Source organism: Syngnathus scovelli, chromosome 18 (genome assembly GCF_024217435.2).
Source record: "Syngnathus scovelli strain Florida chromosome 18, RoL_Ssco_1.2, whole genome shotgun sequence".
Taxonomy (NCBI): domain Eukaryota; kingdom Metazoa; phylum Chordata; class Actinopteri; order Syngnathiformes; family Syngnathidae; genus Syngnathus; species Syngnathus scovelli.
The window spans coordinates 4,015,708-4,037,036 of NC_090864.1; the positions used below are offsets into that span (position 1 = coordinate 4,015,708).

The 21,329-nt window shown below is 44.4% G+C and overlaps 1 protein-coding gene and 1 long non-coding RNA gene across 4 annotated transcripts; one reads left to right on the plus strand and one right to left on the minus strand.

The window, feature by feature from the left end:
* Positions 1–325: 325 nt before the first annotated feature.
* On the minus strand, positions 326–13,405 carry LOC125985909 (xin actin-binding repeat-containing protein 1). Of its 3 annotated transcripts, XM_049749151.2 has the most exons (8): positions 12,988–13,405; positions 6,183–6,360; positions 5,978–6,105; positions 5,834–5,909; positions 5,424–5,762; positions 5,292–5,358; positions 4,204–4,373; positions 326–3,956 (listed from the first exon to the last, which is right to left on the minus strand). In XM_049749151.2, exons 3-8 carry the CDS (start codon positions 6,088–6,090, stop codon positions 423–425), a joined length of 4,299 nt encoding a protein of 1,432 aa, XP_049605108.1. In that variant the 5' UTR covers positions 6,091–6,105; positions 6,183–6,360; positions 12,988–13,405; the 3' UTR covers positions 326–422. The 3 variants fall into 3 exon arrangements, with proteins under 3 accessions (XP_049605108.1, XP_049605107.1, XP_049605109.1); XM_049749150.2 differs by lacking the exon at positions 12,988–13,405 and having other exon boundaries at positions 6,183–6,782; XM_049749152.2 differs by lacking the exons at positions 5,292–5,358; positions 5,424–5,762; positions 5,834–5,909; ... (1 more) ...; positions 6,183–6,360; positions 12,988–13,405 and adding an exon at positions 4,745–4,948.
* Positions 6,887–19,381, plus strand: LOC125985936 (uncharacterized). The gene is made up of 3 exons (XR_007487502.2): positions 6,887–7,241; positions 7,333–7,411; positions 18,641–19,381. It is a non-coding gene; the product is annotated as an uncharacterized lncRNA (long non-coding RNA).
* Positions 19,382–21,329: the final 1,948 nt, after the last annotated feature.

The window sequence follows — 21,329 nt, forward strand, 5'->3', positions numbered from 1 at the left end:
TTGAAGAAGTTTTGATCATTAAAAGAAAACATTCATCCCATAATAATTTAAGATAATTAAATCAACATCCATCCCTCATTGTAAAATCATTTTTATAGTCATTATAAAGATCTTGCATAATCATTTTTTTGCTTGAAATTGATTTTTGCAATCATTCTGGATATCTCACCTCAGTGTTTTCTTGCACTTTTTACAGCAGAAGCAATGTTTGTGAAAAACATATTTGTCCGCACTCATTTTTTCCATGGGATAAACTGGCTTCAAACAGGCGGAGCATATCTCTTGGTGACTCAGGTGGAACTGATGAGACAAGTGAGACAGGCAGTTGAAAACCAATCACGTGTATTTTTCCAAAACAAAAAAACAAATCCAAATAAAATTCAGCCACTAAAATCGCATCTTGTAGTTTTCTGTCTTGGTTCCTAAGACTGTGCTCCACGCCAGGTCCTTGTTTGCACCTGGAGTACGCTAATCTGTCTCTGAGGACTGTTGCACTGAAGCACTTTGGTTGAGCAGAATTTCTCCGGACTGTGCTGACAAGTTGGACAGCTTATAGCTTCTGCTTGATCTGACTTTCTAGCAGCTAACTGGATGGAGATAAAAGCAGGACCTTCTCTGTGCTTTGGAGCTATTGCAGCATCTTGGCCACCTGGTAAAGCTGTGGGGTCTTCTTTCTCCTGCACGGATTCTGTTTTGCTTATTTTGTTCCCAGACGCCGGAGATCCTTGCACACTTCCCAACGACTCCTTGAACAGGCACGATAGACCGGCGATATCCGAGTCTGATCTTAAAGTCGAGACAGAATAAAGGGACTTCTTGATGGCTTCCTCAATGTCAACAAGCCGTGCTAGGGTTTGTTCCTTGAGAGTCATGATGTCCTCACTGGCTCTTTCAAGATCTCCAAAAACGTTTGCCAATGAGGACTTAGTCTCGGTTGCTAATGTTCTGGTCTCCTCTTTGCGTTCTGCTTTCTCTTGCTTCAGTTTGTTTTTGTTTGTGGGGACAACCCTGTTGGGGACATTCTCAAATACTTTCCTGAGGGACCTCACGTCAACCTCGTTGGTGTCCTCTTGGATATTTTCCACTCGACTGAGGATGCCCCGCAGCTCCTCCTGCTTTCGCAAGTTGTCGAAAATCTCCATGGCGGTCCCCATGTTGCCTCGCATGATCTCATCCATGTGGACGGACAGACGCTGACGCCGTTCATGATCCGTCTCCGGCCTTCCCTTCTTTGCTCTCAACTCAACCTGTGCTGAAATTTTGTTGTCAGGTTGTGGTATTTTCACTCGTTTTGGGTTCACGGGTGTTCGCTTTTTGGGACGGTCGTTCGGATCACCAAATTTTTTGCACGCCTCTTTGAAATTGATATGGGCTTTCTCTATTTCATTTTTCTCTCCTCCTTGGTAGTTTTTGTCACATTTTCCCACTGCAGTATGTGATTCATGGATTTGGTGATTTTTGAGGATTTCCTGAGGCTTTTGTGTTCCTACATCATGTTCTGACTCTGTAGCAGGATTTATTTTCGATCCGTCAATTTCTGTTGAGGAATTTTCAATGTTTGCTGATTGGTTATTTTGCTGTTTCAAATGTTGTGGTTTTGGAGGGATGGCTGGTTTTGGTCCAACAGGCCTTGGATTTTTTTGTGGGGCTGATGTTTTATTCGCAGTAATTGTTTGCGCTTCTATGACCGTATTTGGACTCACTTGAGTCTGGGATGCCGTGACACAAAGATCTTGGTTGATGGCCTCACCATGGGAAACTTGAGCTGTATTTTTCACCCTTTCTTTGGGAGGTTTGGAGGAGTTACGGTAGATCATGGCTGCTTTGAAATCTCCTTTACTGACATTAATGTTAGAGCGCTCTAAGGACTCCAATGCTGCTTTGAGCTTACCCTGAAAAACAATTTCCTCTTCTTCATGCTGTGTTTGTGCACTATCTGGAGAATCCACAGCGGCTTGGAGGTGTTGCACCAGGAGCTCCTCTGTCATATTTTTGTTTTTACTGCCTGCAGCTGTGTGGGTTTTCTTGGAAACAATTTGATTGGAGCACTTTGTTTGTTGTTTCGTATCTGGTACTGACTGGATCCTCAAACCTGTTTCTTCGTTATCAGATTGGACGACTTGGTGACCGCACTGTTTCTGCAATTGATCCAATGATTCTTCTTGAACTTGGCTTTCGTTATGCCTTTCAGTTTGAATGTCATTCTTCGGGGTCACATTTTGTCTTGCGCAAGACTCTGACATGTTTGAACGGGGATGATCTTTATCGACAATTGGATTGGATTTGTTTTGCGTTTGATCCTCAGAGAAAATGGTTCTCAATCTCTTTACATCCACTGGTACCCACTCCTCTCCATGATAAACTTTCTCTTCAGAAGCAATGTCGGACTTCTGGTCTTCAACTGTCGACTTCTCTTGAAGAGTTTTCAAATACTCCAGTTCGCCCTTTTCAATACAACTCATAAATAGTTTCACATTCCCCTTCTTTCTCACTTCCGGGTTGTCAGATCCTTGACAGGAGCTGTCTGGAGAATTTAAAGATGATTTTCTTTCTACGGGAAGCTCTTGAGGAAAATATCGTCTGACGTCTTTGTCATCTGAATATTTGTGGAAGGAGTACACGTAAATGTCTGTGGATTTTCCAGCGATCTCCTGGATGATTACTCCTCTCCTCAGGGAGTTGTCTTGATTCAAAATGTCTTCCAAAACTTGAACCACATTAGCCGTGTTACATTCTGTGTCCTGGGTGGCCGTGAACTGATTCGGGTGCACGGGTACCTTGACCAATGTGCTCCTAATGCCTCCATTGCAATCCTCCGTTAGGTAAGTGATCTGAGGTTTAAGGTTTGCTCGCGGTAGCACACGAAGTATGAAGTTTTGGAAATTACCCTCAGACACCTCGTTGTAATCGATCTGGACTCCGTTGGCTGATTTTGTGTATATGGCCTTTTTGGCTCGCATGGTTTCATTCACCTCGATGATCAAGCCATCAGCATGAATAACATCCAAGCGATGAAGAGAGCTTAGGGATTCCTTGAGTGTCTCCACCATTGTCTCCACTTCATCCGTGTTCTGATGTCTGATTTTGTCAAATGGCATTGATTCAAACAAATGGGTTCTATTCTTAACCTTGGCCGCATTGTCTTCTTCTGTTATTAGTTTGTGTTTTGCCATATGAGCATAGGAATGTTGAATGTTTTTAGCTAGAAATGGGTTGTTTTGCATCAGAGATTCCCTTGTTTTGATATTATCCTTGTGTTCGTGACTGGATAAGTCATCATCGTCCTTCCATGTGCTATGACCAGGATCACATGACCCTTTGGGTTGTTCTGTCCAATTCATAGGACTGGGTCTATCCTGGTACTGAATATTCTGCTGGTCACATGTCTCCCTTCCTTGTTCTTGGACGAAGTCAGTCGAAACAGCAGAAGAAACTATATCCTGCTGAACCTTTTCTGGGCAAGACTGTGAAGTATCCCTATATGGACTTTCAAATATCCTTATGGTTCCCTGGACATCTATAGTCTTAACATCCTCCCACCCGCTGGGATTGGGATTAGAAGCCATTGTTTGGTCAAGCTCTAATATTTCACCGACATTTCCTTGTTTGACTAATTCTTCAGTTCTGTACATCTTTGGGGCGGAAGGTGACACTTGGCCACTCTGGGAATAATTCTCAAATATCAGGCGTCTGGAATGGACCTCTCCCTCGTACCCGGTTTTATCGACCGTCACCTCAGTCTCGGAACTCAACACCTCAGCGAGCTCCTCGTCTACGAGCTCATCCAGCATCTTCAGCTCGGGATGCGTGTGCTTCAAGAGTCTTCTCAGCTCACATTTCTGACGCTGTTGGTGAAGGTTTTGTTTGGACATTTGGGAGGGGAAGAATTGTTGTGACTGTATCTCTAGTCCTGGCTGAAGGTGGTCTTCTCTCTTCACCTGGCTGTCTTCCGCCATCTTATAAGGACAAAGCGATGGTGTCAACTTTTGGGACATAGTTGGTTTTTAGGGTGGCATGCTTCAATGTGGGCCAACATGCTTCAGTTAATGAGAAGCTTCCAAATTCCACTCAATCATCTGTTAGTTCGGTGAACCTCAAAGCTTCCAAAAACTCTCGTCCGCCACTCCGAATTGCTGAAGTGTTTAACAGCAAACAACTAACAACATGCAGTCTGTTTCAAACCCAAGCGCAACGACAACTTACCTTCACTTGTTTTACTGGTTTCTGTTTTAATTCTTGAATTGCTTCCTGAGTTGCCACCTTTGACTGAGCGTCAAAGAGTGCAGACAAAGCTTTGACGGAGACGTACAGTTTCTCCTTCTCTTGAGCCGAGGAGTTTTCTTTGAAGTCCGCGACTGACTTCCTTTTAACATCTGCGGACAGACGTAAAATGTCCGGATTTCAGTGCTGTCATGTTTTTTATTGGCTACCTCATGCTTTTTCGTAGCAACTGCTGTGCATCAGAGTTAAAAATATCCCACTTGTGAGGGGATACCTGACTCCACTGACACACATACCGACCAAGAACTGTCACTGTTTACTAAGCACAGACAAGCGAGAAATTTTTAGTTTTTTTTCTCGATATCCATAACGGAACATACGGAACATTTATACAATTGACATTTATCTATCCCTTTTAGTATTTATGCTAATATCATTACATCATCATTCATAATTACAGTCACATGCTAGCAAGATCTAGTCAATGATTCTGGTTACAAGAGAAACTAATCACGCTACTCACCAGGTGCTCCTTAAAAATCAGCCACCCTTTCCTCAAGTAATTTCCTCGTAGTGTCGGTGCTGTGGTCACGAGCTATCTGGCGCTCTCGCTCGCCCTAGTGATAGCTGACTGTCGCATACAGTAATAAGTGTCACTTATTCGGAGGCTCGGAGGCCAACTATTTCTGTCCCGTGTTGGAGGGCTCTGCCATGGTCGCATCACTGCTCTCCCTTATTTTCATTCATACTACCCACTACAGTGTCAGCTTTCGAGGAAATGGGCACCAGGCTACTTCTCTATAAAAATCTGACCAAACCAGATATTATGCTGGCTCGTCAGTGTTAACCTACTACAGTGCCTAATATGACCAGGCAGCAATTCAAAAGGGTGTGCAATTAATTTAGTGCTTTTTTAATCAGGCTTTATCAGTGCAAAGGTTAACTGGGGGCAAAGTCTGGGTGGAGATGTTTGTGTTGTTTATGGTTCTATAGTTCTGTAAAAGAAATATGCTCATTCAAGTTCCGTTTGCTTTTGTCTATGGGAAAAGAGAATTTAGTCTTGTACTCACTGGTTTTGAAGACGGCAGTCTTCTCAATGTTGTTTTTGTCTTTCTTTGTTAGAGTTTGGGTCGCTACCTTGAATGGACACAGTGCGTAAGTAGTTTGTTGAAATTTTCCCATTCCAATTTTTGTTTCTTTACCTTACGTGTCGCAATTCTTTCCTTTGCGTCACTCTTGCCGGGACGCAGCGGAGCATGGCGAGCCTTCTGCTCCTTCGCGGACTTATTGATATCTCTGTTGCTCACTGCCTTGACATTTTTGGAAGTCTCATCTGCCGGCTTATTTCTCATCTCAAATTGTGCCTTCAAGGCCTCGATGGAAACCTTGGCGTCTTTTTGAAGGCTCCCCGTCGACTTGCTGCGGGTCAAATTAGTCTCGGGCAACGAGCATCCCCGTTTGTCTTCTCTGCTCTTCCGATGCTCCTGCTGAGGTGTTTTCCTTTGCTGTGGGCCATTCTTGGGTGGAGTGGCTGCTGTTTTCTTAAATCAGGAAAATTCTGCATTTATTTCATGCAGAAGTACCTGTTTCAAAGTGAAGTTGCAAAAGTTACCTTTTGAACTGCACCTGATGCCTTTGCTTTTGTGTCAGCGTTCTCTTTTGAATCATCTTCAGTTGAAGCTTGATATCTGTAGACGTCATAATTATGTTTATATTAACCATTTATATGAACCGATCAGGACAGGGATTCTCGTACCTTTCGACCAACTCGGACACGGACACTGTCCTACTAAGAATCTCGGCATCCCTCCGGACCGGCTTGTCGTACGACGAGTGGACGTTATGTAGGGAGCGGCTCCGTGTCAGCATATTTTTCCACTCGACCTTTTAAAAACACAATCAATGCTTTTTAATTCGCAGAATACACGAAGCAAACTTGTCAGTTAGTAGATCATCTTTACCTTTTGCTAATGTCACTCCGCTCCCCGAATCGATCCGAAGCACTTCCGCAGCAAGACTTTAGAAGCAAGACTAAAGTCCTCGCAAGCTGTGTGAGGTCATTCAGAACTCACACGAGAACAATTTTGAGCTTCTTCCCCGGTTATAAAATCTGAAGATTCTTGGAAGCTTTGGCTTGACCTATTCGACCAACACCAAGGGCACATTTGTACTTGATAGTTTCATGCTCACTCGGTTATATATTGACTAATTTACAACACACAGTGTGCCTGGAACCTAAAAGTGGGCTGTAACAAATAATACCTTGATATTACGCCGCTCATATTTGCATGTTTACTTTTTCACCACAAGGGGGCAGTAAAACTCAGCACAATGACACTTGATTGCTAACGCTGTTTTTTTTTTTACAAAACTGTATATTTGAACATCTCTGTTCAGGATCACACATTAATTTGATTATGTAACCATTTTGGTTCTGTTGGTCTTTGTACGCTTCTTCCCACCACTTCACACATCCACGTGAAATGCAGTGGCGCTGTGCATGGGAGACAATGCTAGCTAGCTATTGTCAGCACACACAATTCCTTCTCTCTCTCTCTCTCTCTCTCTCTCTCGCTCTCTCTCTCTCTCTCTCTCTCTCCCCCCCCGCGCGCTCCCTCTTCCTCTTCCTCTCCCTCTCCCTCTCCCTCTCCCCCTCCCTCCCTCGTCTAGCCTTGCCTTGCCTTGCTGCTAATAAGTCCTCAGACAAAGAAAGAAGCACTCACCCCTGAGGCGGCAAAAAAAAAATACTGTAACCCTTCCTGGGCCTCAGAGGCGCTGCACAGACGAAAGGGAATACGGGATGTGCTGCCTTTTAGACTGTGAACCCTGCAGTGTTATTATTATTTCTATGGGCCAGTTTGCCAGGGCTCTTGTCTACGTTTTTAAAATGCCGCCTGACATCGGCCTTGTTTGGTGAGGTGTCTGTATGCCTCAATCACACATTGGACTGTGTGAAGTGCTGCTTCGAAGAATGAAAATGATGTCTTTATTGGATGCTGTTAGGCATTAGGATATGGAAAGTATGCTGTTTTTTTTCTTCTAATGATTGGCATCAATTTTCAATTGTAGCAAAGCATGCTGCTCATGCCGATTTTTGTCTTCTTTCCCCAGTGTGTTCACCAACCAGCAGATGGTGCAAAAGCCCACACAACGGCTCACTGCAGGCTCCCGCCCAACATTCTCCAGTGAGGTTAGTCCAGGCCAAATTGTGGCCAGCAGTGAGAAACTTGGTTCAGTTCAGTTCACTTCAGCTCTGACTCGTCAACACAGCGCATTGTGTGGAGTGAATGTGAAATTGGTGTGCAAAACCTCATCTTGCTTCTCCTTAGTTGACCCTAGTGTGGTTGCGATTGTTACTTCCCTCCAAAGAATGCAACAGTTGTGTCGTCGTATGCCTACACACGCGCATGCACACACACTTGCTACCTCAAATGGCTAGTCACGATGGATTATAATAATAACATGCATCGTGACATCAGAGGCGTGTGTGTGTACGTGTGTGTATGATTCAAACTTGTACTAGTGACGTGACTAAATGTTTTGAACAGGAAAAAAACGTGCTGTGTTTCCAAGGCAGTTGCCTTGATGGAAATAAAACCTATTTTAAGGCTTCTGTAACCCTGTATGTAAGGGCTGGAACATACAGTCTTAATATGTTATCACTGATATTTTTTTTCCACTATTATCTCATTTCTCATTGTAATTTTTCTCTGTCATCTTTTGCTTATGAAAAACCAAAATCAACTGCTTATCAAAAGTTTTAAACTCCCCGAAAGTTTTTTGATCTAATAGAAAGTCAGGCAGTTTAAATCTTGGAAACGTAAGGTAAGTGGTGAAAAAAGAAAATATAAATAATGTACGTTGGGTAAATGTTTCAAGATGAATTCCTTGACTTCTTTTGCACTTGAATTGTTTATTTTTCGCTTTTCACTGTAAGTAGATTTTACTGTATAAGAAGGCTTTTGTGTGTGCGTGCGTGTCCATGTGCGTGTGTGTGTGTGTGTGTGTGTGTGTGTGTGTGTGTGTGTGTGTGTGTGTGTGTGTGTGTTCACTTGGTAAAGGAAATCAATGTAACATGGCGGGCTTCCCGCAACACATGCCAGCCATTTGTCGGAACACCCTCTCCTTTTTCCACATGCGCACGCCATGAGTTGTGTGTTGGCTCAGTCCCTCCGCAGGTGCGCGCGCGTGCCTTTGCGTGTGCGGTGCCCGACCAGCAACGTGCCTCAGTACAGCTGAGTGGGAGTGACCTGGCCCTAAGCCTTCCTCTCCCTTGCCGGCGCAAACGCCGCCCACCTCAATAGGCTTGCACAGACCGTGGCGAGGGCTCCCCTTGCATGTGTTTGTATGTCAGCGCGAGTACACGTTTCACACGTGTGGCCGCCGTAGCCGAGTAGGTCTAAGCCGCTTTGGCCGCTTTAGGAGGCCCGGGCCCCTCAAGTCATGACCATTCATTATTTTGCTTAGGCTGGAGTCTAAAAAAAAAAAATCCAATTGTGATGACATCACGCATGGAAAAGAATTGATCAGAAAAAGTGCAAGCTTGCAAGTTTTCTTCAAAGCACACAAGCACAACCCCAACCCCCAGCGTGCAGGAATTGGATGTTCCTCTCTACCCCGATCCAGCGCACGTCCCGAGCCGGAATATCAGGTTTCCTGCTTTGTTTTGCACACTTTGTACTCTCAAGCCTCACCTTTTTGTTCCCTCTCTGTCGGCACACAGCGGCGGCGCCGCATCAAGGCGCTCGCTCTCTGATGATATTACCCACTGACGCTGTTTTGCAGGTTGCTAGGAGGTCATATTAACCACCGCAGGAGTTGTATTAAGACAATACACCATGAATCAATTTTTGTGTGTGTTTGTGCGTGTGCGTGTGTGTGTGTGTGTGTGTGTGTGTGTGTGTGTGTGTGTGTGTGTGTGTGTGTGTGTGTGTGTGTGTGTGTGTGTGTGTGTGTGTGTGTGTGTGTGTGTGCGCGCGCGCATGTGCGTGCGTTTCATTCATGTTTCATATTCTTCCCTGTGCCTGACCCCTGTCATGGTGCCAGCTGAGGCCTGCTGGCACTGCAAGCAAGGAAGAGGAGGGCGGAGGATGACAATAAAGGCGAGAATTTATGAAGTCGAAGATAGGAAGGACAAGCATGAAACAATGAGAGGGTGGATCTGGTTTAGTTTGGAATGAATTGCTCCCGTGCGCAGCCCTGCTCTTTATTGAATAAGTCAGCTCCGGAGATGAAGGCTGCCAATACAATCTGCTGCGCCAGAAAACAAGTTTGCGGTTGCACTGTGGGTCAACCCCGGCAATTTTTTTTCCTTCCCTCCCGCCCTTCCTTTTTGAAATTTGAGCCGGGCCTCTGAGACGTCACTGCACACAGCTTCTGGAATGTCACGGTAGACCGAGACAGGCTCTTATCGGTTATCAGTCAGGCGGTGAGCATTTCTGCTCATGTCTTACATAAGCAGACATGGAAGAAGTCATATTTTACAAAAACGCTGCACACACAGCGATCTTTAACATCTTAACCGATTTTTCATTTTTACACCTTTTTTTGTGTGTTTAAAACAAAACCGACGCAATTTGAACAGTCCGACCTTTGCTCACTGGGCAACAGGTTTTGGCCGTTCGAGACTCTCACGAAATTCCCAATGGCCACCCCTGCCCCTAAATTTCCAGTCAGCTAGCAATCATTAATCAGCGCTGCTTCTTATCTTTTGGGCATGAGGCGCTCATCCATAAGGAACAGAAGGGTCATGATTTGATTCTCACACCAACCAGTTCTTGGAAGATTGACTACTTTTAAGCTGCTCTGGCCTGACATCCCCGTTGGCTGGCTTTTTTTTCTCTCAATCTCCGCACCACCGCCAGCTCCCTCCTGAGGCAGCACTTCGGTCACATTGGTTATTAATACGCTGCCCAGCAAGTGTGCTCAGCACTGGAGTGAAAACATTTGACACGGGCTATTTATAGAGCCTGCAGGCAGACGGGTAGGAATCCACGGCAATGCCATCCAGCCTTTTCTGGAGTCGTGTTCCACAAGAAAAAGCCTCGGCGGGAAAGCGGCGCAGGTCAACGGCGGAGCTTTTCGCCATGAAGGGGAAAGCGCGCAAAGCGGAAGCACCTGCTTGGGGCTCGGCGACCCATCAAGAATATTTTCACACCTTCTTTCATATCACTGTTATGAAAGACGCATGTTCAAGTGGAATGTGACGCAACGTGAGCGTAGGTGTGTGCGTATGTGTCACTCAGCGCCACCTGCCTCACGATGGTCCCGTGATGACATCCTGAAGGAATGCGTGTTTTGTTATGAGCTCATGCTTCTCAGCAGGCCCGTGTTTAAATTGCATGGCAGCTGCCTCAGGCCAAGAATGTCGTGTCACATGCAGGTCAGCTCGCTATGCGCCACCAACAACGTAGCCCATTTAAATTGCCAATAAAAAAAACGATTTCTGGATTTGGTGTGTTGACAATTTTCCTCCCCGATTTGCTCCGAAAACATTTAAACAGACAAAGGTCTTCCCTTGTGGTACCAGATGTCTTGCTAAAATAAAGAATTAAGATTAATAGGCATCTAAGGGGCTAACCCTGCTCCGTATTGATTATTATATTGCTTGGGAGACCTCTCCCAATAGGGTTATCCATTCGGTAAATGGTATGTACGGATAACCCTGCCACCACCAAAGATGTTTCCTGTCAACGTGGCACCCCTGGGAATACTCAGCAGAACTTTTGTCAAACTGTCAGGCTTTTAATGCCGAGTGGTAAAGGAGATATATTATGCTTTTTTTTTTTTTTTTATACACAAATTAAATCAATTCCCGGGTGTCTTAATGAATTGTCTATTATGTTTTTCGATCACAGAGACACTGGAGTAAAAATTTGGGGAAGCAGTCGCGACAGGTAGACAATAGGCCATAATGCCAAAGGACTAGTTTTGTCTAAATGAAGTTCATGCCCCCCTGTACTTTTGTATCGTATGTCGCCACGTAGATCTGTTTCATAAACGACCTTTTTCCCTGGCGCCGTGTCCTCTTTTTTGCTGTTGTAGCGCAACTGGATTGATGTTCAGTGCTTGTGACACATCTGTTGCCCCCTTGTAGTCCACCCTTCTCCTCCTACTGCTCCTCTCTTTTTTAAATACACACACAATCTACTTTGTGACACACACACAGCGGCGAGCAGACGGACTGTCAGATGGCACATCTTCCTTTTGTGGTGACGACGCCGCAGGCCCGAGCATGTGGAGCGAGTCACGTGTTTGCGTTATGCCTGTCTGCTCACCTGGTGGTTGCCATGGGAACAGCCAGACAGCGGCAGACCTTGCACCCGCCTCCGCCCCTCTACCCCCGGGGGGATTGTGAGAACACAGAGGAGGTATAAGGTCGAGGAATCACTCTGGGAGTTTGCAGTAGAGGGGAGGGGGCGAGCGGTGGAAATTTGCTTTGGTTGTGCATTTTAAAGCCGTTAAATCTGTGACTGTGTGTCTTTTGACTGCTATTGAAAGAGACATCTTAGTTATTTTACACCTCCCAGGTGTTTTAAAAAACATGACATGCTATCGAAACATGCTCCTCACTGTTATGTCACACTGAGGTGGAAGTGCAGAACAGCTCAGTTAGATATTTTCCAAAGTCCAATTCTTGCGCTCGTGGGTTCAATGCGGGCCCTTTATTTTGATTTGAGGGCCGGACATAACGATTTGGTCCACTAGCAGTTTTTGCCGAAATGCTCATCACAAGACTGTGTTGAGGAATGTTGTCTTTGAGTAGATAAGGACAAAGGTGCTAATGTTAGCACATAATGGAGACCTCGCAGTCATGGAATAAACACAAATGCTTGTTGTCTCTAAGTGCTGTCGCTGTCTCATCATTTGCATTCTTTAAAGAAAAGGAGCAAACACAATATTTTTCCTGCACCAACGTGTCCTGACAGAAACCCACAACTGGCCTTTTTTAAAATTTTTTTTTTTTTTTTTTTTATAAACGCTCAGCACTGCTGCACACTTGTTCATAGGGTTGTTCCCCCCCCCCCCATCCTTTAATTATGCTTCCATTTTTTTATTATTTTATGCTGACGCCTGAATAGCAAGATGTTCCAGGCTTTATCGCACCAGTTGCACACTTCTCTCCTTTGTGTTTTACCAGCTGCCCTCCGAGAAGGAGGAGGCGGTGCGGAGAGTTGAATGTGGCTCTTGTGTGCTGTGTGTATGTGCAGTGTATGAGGTTAATGGCGTGTAGTAAATGATGTTAAGGCTTTCCCAATAGATTTGTTGTTTTAAAGCACAGCTGATGTCCCATGAGAGCCCCTAAACACTGGACTCCTTAATTTATAATCCATAAACATTTGATCAAATTATATCTTTCCCTAAGACGTGTATATTAAAAAGGCAAGATTTTTTTAATATCAATGTGTTATGTTGTCAGGCTTTTTTGTCACACAATAAAACAATAAAAAAAAATCACAAATGTGTAATGAAAATATGATAGCAAATATTGTAAATATACACGTGCTTACAAAAATAGAAGAAAATGTCAAATAATCCCAAGCACAAAAGTATATAAACTTATTTAAATATTATGCACAGGTGCAACAAAATATTGCTAACAGTTAAAACTACAAATATGCAATAAAAGTCAAACACAATTTTTTTTTTTTTTACAAATTAACACAAAAAGAAAAAAAAAGTACCCAAAAGATTCCTGTGCTGCTAATGATCCACTAACATTGTAAACTAATGCTAATCCATGCATCTCATTGCAGCTCTGCTTACCTTTTGGTTTTGACATGATAAGCTGGGGGTATTTCACCCATGGGTGCTGTCAGTTGTTTTGCATGACAATGCCTCAGACAGTGCAGGTCCCCCAGGGACTGCTAAAATTGAAGGTTTCTCAGTTGTTTCAAAAACCTTGACCCGGATGTCAACTTAATAGTTTGGGTGGTGATTTTTCTCAGCCTTTTATTTGCTTGGCTGTATTCCTCCCCCATCGCAGCTGCGAGCCGCCGACAGCCTTGGCCAAAGCGGCGGCAGTAGGAATGCAAAGTGGGACGGAAGAGGAAGGGATTTTTTTTTTTTTTAGCTAACGGAGACTCAAACAAAGGAGATCAGACTGATACAGCGTGGTAGCAACCGTTTTACCATATGTGATGACCACATGCGCAAAAAGCACGAGCGAGGCATCCCCCCCCGGTGGAGATACTCTTACATAAAACAGCTCTCGTCACAATCTCACATGGGGGAACATGTGAGCGACATTGTGACTCTCCTTCCCACCGCTTTGTCTCGCACTGTGCCAGACAGCCACACAAACAGTCCGGCCGGCCGGCTGGCCAGCCAGCATCTCCTCCGAAACACAGCCGCTTGCCCTTCCCAACAAGTCGCCCTTATTACTTGCTCTCTCTCCCCTGACCTGTGTTGGGATGGCTGGAGGTCACCGTGATGTTCAGCTGCGAGAGAGACACCAAGATAGGGAGGGTTTGGGAGTTCAGAAAGTGCTGACTGCACAGGAAAAGGGCCACCCACGTGACGGCACGCTCGCGGCATTGTGTCTGTGCCAGACTCCAGTGTTTCCTCTAGGACGTTCCCCTCTCCCGCCTGCAGGGAAAACCACTCTGCTTGGAACATGAGCACAAGCAAGCGGAGAATGTAGTATGTCAAGACTGTAGAAGTTGGTTAGGGATATGGAGCTTTTACAAGCCATTGTTGAGTCGATACGATATGGATAGTCCTTGGTTTACCAACAGTCCTGACGCAGGGTATTTCAAGGTTACGAGCGGCGCGTGGAATGAGTAAACATGGTCACGCATGTCGGTCATAACCTGTAATGCCAGTTGTAAATAGTTGTATGAAAAACACTTGTCGGCAACACTCGAGATTAGATAGTGAACCCTTCTCCAAAAGATAGGCCAATTCTTGCTTAAAGACATTTATTTTCTGTTAAAGTTGACTGTAAAACTAAGGGACAGGGAATGCCACGTTGTGTGTTCACTAGCTATCTTAAATGCTAACACACAGTGCTAACGAGACCTGCTAGTGTGAATGCGGCTGTAAGGCACATTTCTGTTGGCTCACTAGTGGCTGGCCGACTTTGGGCTCGTCATGTTATACTTCTGTAGGGACTTTGGCAGCTAGCCAGTAGCATGAGCCAACACTTCACTGTTCTTTCTCCATAAGTAGGTCTAATTGACATCAAGAGTGAATTAATCCACTGTTCTTCCAAGAGGGGTGAAAAAAGGAAGCGGCTGTGCTGCTTCCCGTTACCTAGCCAGACAGACAGTCAGCTATTCTGCCTGCGAGAGAAAGATCCCCGGGATTGTTTTGGGTCTGTACACACATTCTGGGCGTGCTTCCCAGTCGGCAGGACGCCCTTGGCACAGATGCGCATTCAGGAGCGCTCCTTCCCAACGGCCGCTCCCCGCTAACCCCGCGAGCCACGCTCCAGCGGGCCTCGCCACTAGCCCAGCGAGGCACTCTCGCCCGGGCAAATACGGCAAACTAGACGGATTATCTTTGTCGAGGGAAGAGATCGAGACAGATTATCACATAAGCGTTCCCACCATCAGCATTCTGACTCCCTCCAGGGAACCTTACAACAGTCTCTTGATTTGTGCGGATGATTAGCAGTGGAATACAGCAGCGAGGATGTGCAGGAGATGTCACTGGGGTAAAAAAATGACAGCCATCCGATGCAATCGGAGTGATAATCTAATTTCTGATTGTCTGACATAAATTGCAGGAACGTGACTATGAATATGTGATGAGAATGTGGGAATTAAAGCAGCTTCAGCATGGCCAGCCTTTTCTTTCTATCTCAACAGAGAACATTGTCAGCAATTTTTTTTTCTCACCGTACCCCACTCCTGCCTTCATTTACCACCATTGGCCTGGGAAAACACACTTGCATTGTAGCAGCCTTTATAAGCGCGTGTTTGCAGTTCATAAGAAAGCTGGCGCTACCTCGGCACCTTAAGTCAAGAGGTCAGATTTCTCCTTTCACACAAAATTCAGTGCATCACAAGCAGCTTTTACTTCGGAATGTGAATTGAGTTGTCGTAAAGCTGTTTAATGGCAGCTGTGAGTGCGGTGCAGTCGTTTTTGGAGGTCACACCATTTCAAAGGAAGTGCAAGGCAACACGGAGGGTAGAGAATGAGAAAGTCACTGTCTTGGATGGAAACAAGCTTTTGACCGCATAATAAAGTGAGAAGTGCTACGTATGAGACATATAGTCGGTAATGGGCCAGGCGTTGACACAACGTGGAGAGAGAAATAATGTTGCTGTAAATCTTGTCCCACGTTCTCCTTGTGGAATTTTAAGTACACTGGAAAGTCACAAACGTAAAGTCACCGTGTCTCGAAGGGCGACAGCACACCGAGCACCGCGACTTAACTGAAAAATCGTAAAGCAATTACAGTCGGCGTCTCCCCGAGGCACTTCTGTTCGCAACTGAAAAACTGCAACCCCGGTGTTGTGAGCGGTAAATGAACCACTTTTTGAGGTGTGAATTACTAAATTGTATATTTTGATTGCACTAAAACATGGTGCAGTTGTAAAGAAGGAACACAGATCACCCTAGAAAAATAAAGGAGAGATCATCTGAAAATCTACTGGCAAAGCAAGCCCCATTCATTCACTTGTGTGTCAGTGACAGAGACTCTCCACGCTTCGCTTTTTTACCCACAAGCACATAAAAAATGAATAAAGTTAATTATTCTTTTAAAACGCAATATAAAACAATATTTTTTATTCTTTTTTTTTCAAAAGGGACATTCTGCCTGCCCCACCCCCCGCCTTAACAGTTTCATTATCTCAAATTCAATTTCTTACCGATAAGAAAAATATTTTTAAAAGAAAAAAGGCCCAATGTGTTGATAGTGCTGCTGGTGCTGCTGGCTGGTGAAAAAGTCTCATAGATTTTAACAGTAGTGAAGAGTTATGGCGTCTCAGTCATACGGTTGCCGCAGCAACTGTGACATTGGTGCAGACATTGTGATGCATGAAAAACTCTTAAAAGCGAAAAGTGGGAGGAGTGGGGACACTTACTCAACTACTCGGACTCGTCACGGGGGTTGACCACCAAGGTCTCATGAGTTGGGGGACCAAATGACTCAATTAAGTTTGCAGTTTCAAATAAAGTGAAGATAAATAAAATGATCATTGCATCACACTGCTCCACTTTTACACCACAGATAAAGTTTTTTTGCTCCATTTGCCGATGTATTTATTCTGATCCTGTTAATGAATTGCGAACATTGTGTAACCTGTTACGTAAATGCAAATACAAGTTACTGAGAGACACACTCCAGACAAGTCTTAGAGCCGTGGCCTTGCATCCCATGATAGTCACATAGTCGAGGATGACTAAAGCCATGTTGCGTAATGGTATGAGGCTTAGATTTGACACTTTCAGTAGACAAAAAACAGTGCACCTATTGTGAAGCACAGTGGGATATTTCATAAAGTTATTTCATTGAGCATTGTTGAGTTGCCTTTCTTTAACAGTTCTGTTTCTGTATGTAACCTGTGTGCAGACGTATCAAGGTGCAAGTATGACTCAGACTCAGACCCTCTAACAATAGATGAAGAGCTGATGTGATGCTGTCAGAGAGCACTTGAGTCAGAAATGGAGCATTTTATGAATGGCGACTCACTCACGAAGCTGATTAGTGAGGGAGTCGTGATTACAGGGTTAGTCATAGCAGTCGGTATGATGAGCATAACACAAGTAGAATAAAAAAAAAAAAATTTGATGTGTTGATTTGATTGAAGAGTTTGTCCTTAATGACTACCAAAAAAAGCAAATAAATGTAAAAATAAATATAATAAAATGAAAAATAAATTAAAGATATATAAATTGATATTTAATTATTTCTATATTTTGTGTTTATCTATAAATTTATTTTGTCACTTTTTTTTTTAACTTTTATTTTGCAGTACATACTATGTTTTATTTTCTTTATTTCCAAAACTTTCATTTCAGTTTTTGGTATTCATTTTATTTTTTTTAAATTAGCAAAATAAATGTGGGAAGAAATACAAAATTAAATAAATATATATAATTAAATATCTATGTATATTTTTCAATCATAGAGTTTGTATTTGTTTTTATTTATTTTCTATTCTGCCAGTTTAGTTCCCCCATACAAAACAAATCCAAAGAGCGTGTGCCAGAAATGGAACAAATTTGTGTCCCACTTTTGAGCCTTGGGCTTGAACATCTGTCCGATCCTGACGGGCATGTGGCATCATGTGCTTGACCGTATTGAGCAACAGATGCCAAAAGTGAGAAGTTTAAAAAAGGAAGCTCTCAATGGAAGATGGAAGCGCTTATGTCATGCTTATGACTCGGGGCGAGTCTATTTATAGCGTGTGCACAGGGGCCCTTGCATATCAGCGCCAGCCTCAGTGGCCTTTTTAGCCTCCGCAAACAGCGTAGCCTTAACGATGACTTGTTGATGCTGCCGCAATTTAGCGACTGTAAATGACGATGCCCCTGAAATAGATTTAAACTTTTTCGGGAGAACTATTTTTGAGACTAGCCACTGGCTATTGTCAAAAGCAGTTCCAAAAGAATAATATTGAAATGGACCTCCTGCCACATAGCCGTTAGCAAACGTCACTTTGGCCTGCTTGTTTATGCTCTGCAACACGATAGCTCTTTTGGGATCCGCTCCGCCGTGGGATGTCTCGGGAACAGAAGGCGGCACGTCGCTCTCACCTTCTCGTTATTATTCTGCCAACTGCCCTGCCGGTTACCATGACACCATAGGGGAGACTCCGGGAAGCCACCCCTCTGCGCATTAGGTACAAAACACCTTAGGGACAAAAAAAAAAAAAAAAAAAAATTAACCATCTAGCGTCCTGCATGGATTCGGTTTCCATGGAAGCCGCATGCTTGCATCTCTACCAATCTAAAATAATTTTTAGAAAGGTATCATACAAATATTTTTCAAACTATAAGGTACTTCGGATTATAAAATGGAGTTTCAAAAACAGAGCAAAACTCAGGTAGACCTGAGCAAAGCCCACTTGTACTGTTATTGTCTCTGGCGCTAACCGCGTCAATCCTCATCTGAACTCTCAGCAGTGACTCACATGTGCCTCCCCACAATGCCCAAACTCGGACCGATTCATGACTTGCCGATTGGCGGCCGGCGACTCGGTGAGTCAGCCTTGCGGCGTGGTGCGGCGCATGCCTCCTCCTCCTCCTCCGTTTTGTGCTTTTGTCATCACTTCTGCATGTGCCCGAACGTACTGTTCTTCAGGGAGAGTTGTTAGATGAAACTTTTTTTGTGCATATAAGGTACAAACAAGGCATTGTGAACAATAACGGAACGTTTTTTGTAAGCTACGTCATTCCTCTCATACCTGGCTGTTCACTTGTCAACCACTGATTTGAATTCCTCAACTTTTTTTTTTTTTGACAGATAGTCGACCACCGTAAGCAGTAAACAAGTATAGATGGGCAAACATACAAAAGCAGCAGGAGCCAGTCAATTATTGTCCGTTTGTTTCTGTATCTTGGTGCCTGTGTAAATACACAGTTTTCTTTTCTGCTGGGTGTTGTGTTTGACTCATTTGTTCCTCCGACCGACTTTGATGCGTTTATGAGGATTGCCCGGCAACTACTAAAACAGCGTAACCTTTTCACGGGACTTAGAGTGCTCTTGTTTTATCGGGCGTGTGAATGATTCATAAATGATTTTCCTAAAATAAAGTCGTGATGACGTGATGGTTGGGCTTGCTTGGAGTTGAGTAAAATCCTGGCGAAAATGAGTCTTCATGGTCGGAGTTGCCAGGATTTGTGTGTCATTGTGCTAAAAACAACTCACAAGCACGTGGCCCAGGTTTTCATAATCACCGTCGCTATAACACCGTGGGAGGCTGCGGCTTTTGATTGCGTAAGATTCCCCGCGTGCTGCAAATCAGCTACTCTAAAATATTAGCAAGCCCTTAACCCTTGAAATATACCCTTATGAAGAGCGAGGGTGCCATTTTTTATTTTATGAAGAGCATCCTCTTTGCCTGCATAAAATAGGTTTATAGTGTCTCCTCGACGGGCTTGTCAAATATACTTCATGTGTATTATTCATAACTGAAATCTATTCCCGACTCTATGAATGTTATTTTGCATGTTTTATTGACCAATGGTGTGGTCGTCACCGAATGACACCCGCTCCATTAGCTGATATGGAAAACCGGGTCAGAGGTCAGACATCAGGCTCCTGGTGAGGCAAAAGTTCACCTACCTCACCCGGGAGCCGTTTAATTAACCATGGGGGGGGAGAAAATTATTTTGTCATTTTTTGAAAACCTTTGGAAAGGGGTCGGGGCATGGGCCAAAGAAGACATTTTTATACGGATGGCAGCATCTTGTCTGGTTTTGCGGCTTGTCACAGAGCCCAGACGGCGTCGGCAGCCTCCCTTGCGGCGTCTGGAGGGGGGAAAGCTCTCCTTATGCTTTGCGGAATGTGTGAATAAAGAATGTCCACCTCCGCCTCTCCAAGGGCGCCCACGTGTTGCAAAAAAAGTACTCACGAATGAGAAAAACAACCAAACACTTCTTAAGTCCCAATTGCCACCTAGGAAAATAATATATTTTAATTTGATTTATTTACCTGTTATGACCGATATGCGTCTGGAAAATGACCCGAATATCTAAAAGTGTAACGGGAGGATTTAGCGCCAAGCTACCACCGACCTGGACAACCATTTATCTGAGATGGGCTGAAAAAAAAAAATGTCAGCACGCTTGTGACCTACAAAGCGATTGAGGGATGCGTTTCCTGTGACAACACAGATGGACCGTGTGGGAGGAGGAGGGCAAAATGGAGATCTGCAGGTTTTCTCGGAACCGCCTGAGGCTGCTGGGTTTTTTTTTCCCCCTTTTAATCTATCAGAGGTCAAGATTTGCCGTGAGCGTGCACGGGCATTCTTTTTACGTTTCCCCCCCACTGCAGATATGATATATGAAAAGCGTGCGGCAATCACAGACAAGGAGAGTAATCAGCCAGGCGACGGGAGGACATATGGCCGGATGATTAGACTCGCGGAGCCAATTGAGATGCTGGATGACATCCACATCCGTCTCTCTTTTGTGTTTAGAATTCAGGGTCATGCCAAGGAGGAGTACGCATCGGCTTACGTGCGGCGTTTTGTGGTTTTGTAACAGGCTTTGGTTGTGTAGATGTAAGTGGCCCAGGCAGTGTGGGTCAGCACACCTAATCCGCTGTGTGATCCGGAGCCATTTGATTGACTTACCAACGAGGAGACTCTGTGCTAGTGCTGACCTGGCATACTTTCGTTTAAATGAGCGTTGATACTTGGAAAACGCGACGTCCAACGAGACAAATTTTCAGACTCGTGTTTTGATCGTAACAATCGAGTCCCGCCTTCTAGTCACCTCATTTCTTCCCTTTTGATGTAATGTGAGCGTTGGAGTCCTGAATGACCCTTCCTTTCTGGGGGGGGGGGGGGGGGGGGATTGGGGGGCTTCGCATTCCCTCAAGAGGACATGCCATCACTCCTTATTACACACTCCGTGAGGGGAAATAAGTAGGCCGCGCCGGCATTATGTGTGTTTTCCCGTGCCAGCGAGTGCCTTTGGAGGAAAGACGACAAGGGCTGTACGTCCGCCGGGGATGTCAGAGGTGGTAAATAAACAATGGCATGTCTTAATATGCACCTCACTTACACTCTCCGTGGGAAAGTACAGTGAACCGACATTTTATTTTATTTTTTTTAACGGAGACAGGTTTACGAAATATAGTTTTATCCATATCCGTGCTTGATAATAGCTGACCAAGCAAATATTCCACATCTGAGCTTATCCGTATTATTATTTAGCTCATGCTAACCAGCTTGCTGTTTTTACATGTGTTCATCCTGGGAATGCGCTCCGAGGCAGCTGATAGTCAACAGATGCGCCGTTGACCTCCCAATATGCCTTTTTAGGAGAAGATCTCTCCATTACTGCTTATTATATGGCTTCGTTGGCACACATCTTGCCGCTCCTTGCATCTGTCTCATTAGTAGTAGACAACGCCTATAGCCAAGGAGCCCAATGTGAATATGATCCAGTTTTTAACTAAATATTATATTTTGTCAAATATTGCT

Bases quoted from the DNA above. Each gene is read 5' to 3' on its own strand.
- LOC125985909 (XM_049749151.2), bottom strand. From the start codon at position 6,090: ATGCTGACACGGAGCCGCTCCCTACATAACGTCCACTCGTCGTACGAC. The intron at 4,374-5,291 runs GTGAGTACAAGA...GTCTGTCCGCAG, and splicing joins GACTGCCGTCTTCAAAACCA to ATGTTAAAAGGAAGTCAGTC. The intron at 3,957-4,203 runs GTAAGTTGTCGT...TGTCCTTATAAG, and splicing joins AACCAGTAAAACAAGTGAAG to ATGGCGGAAGACAGCCAGGT.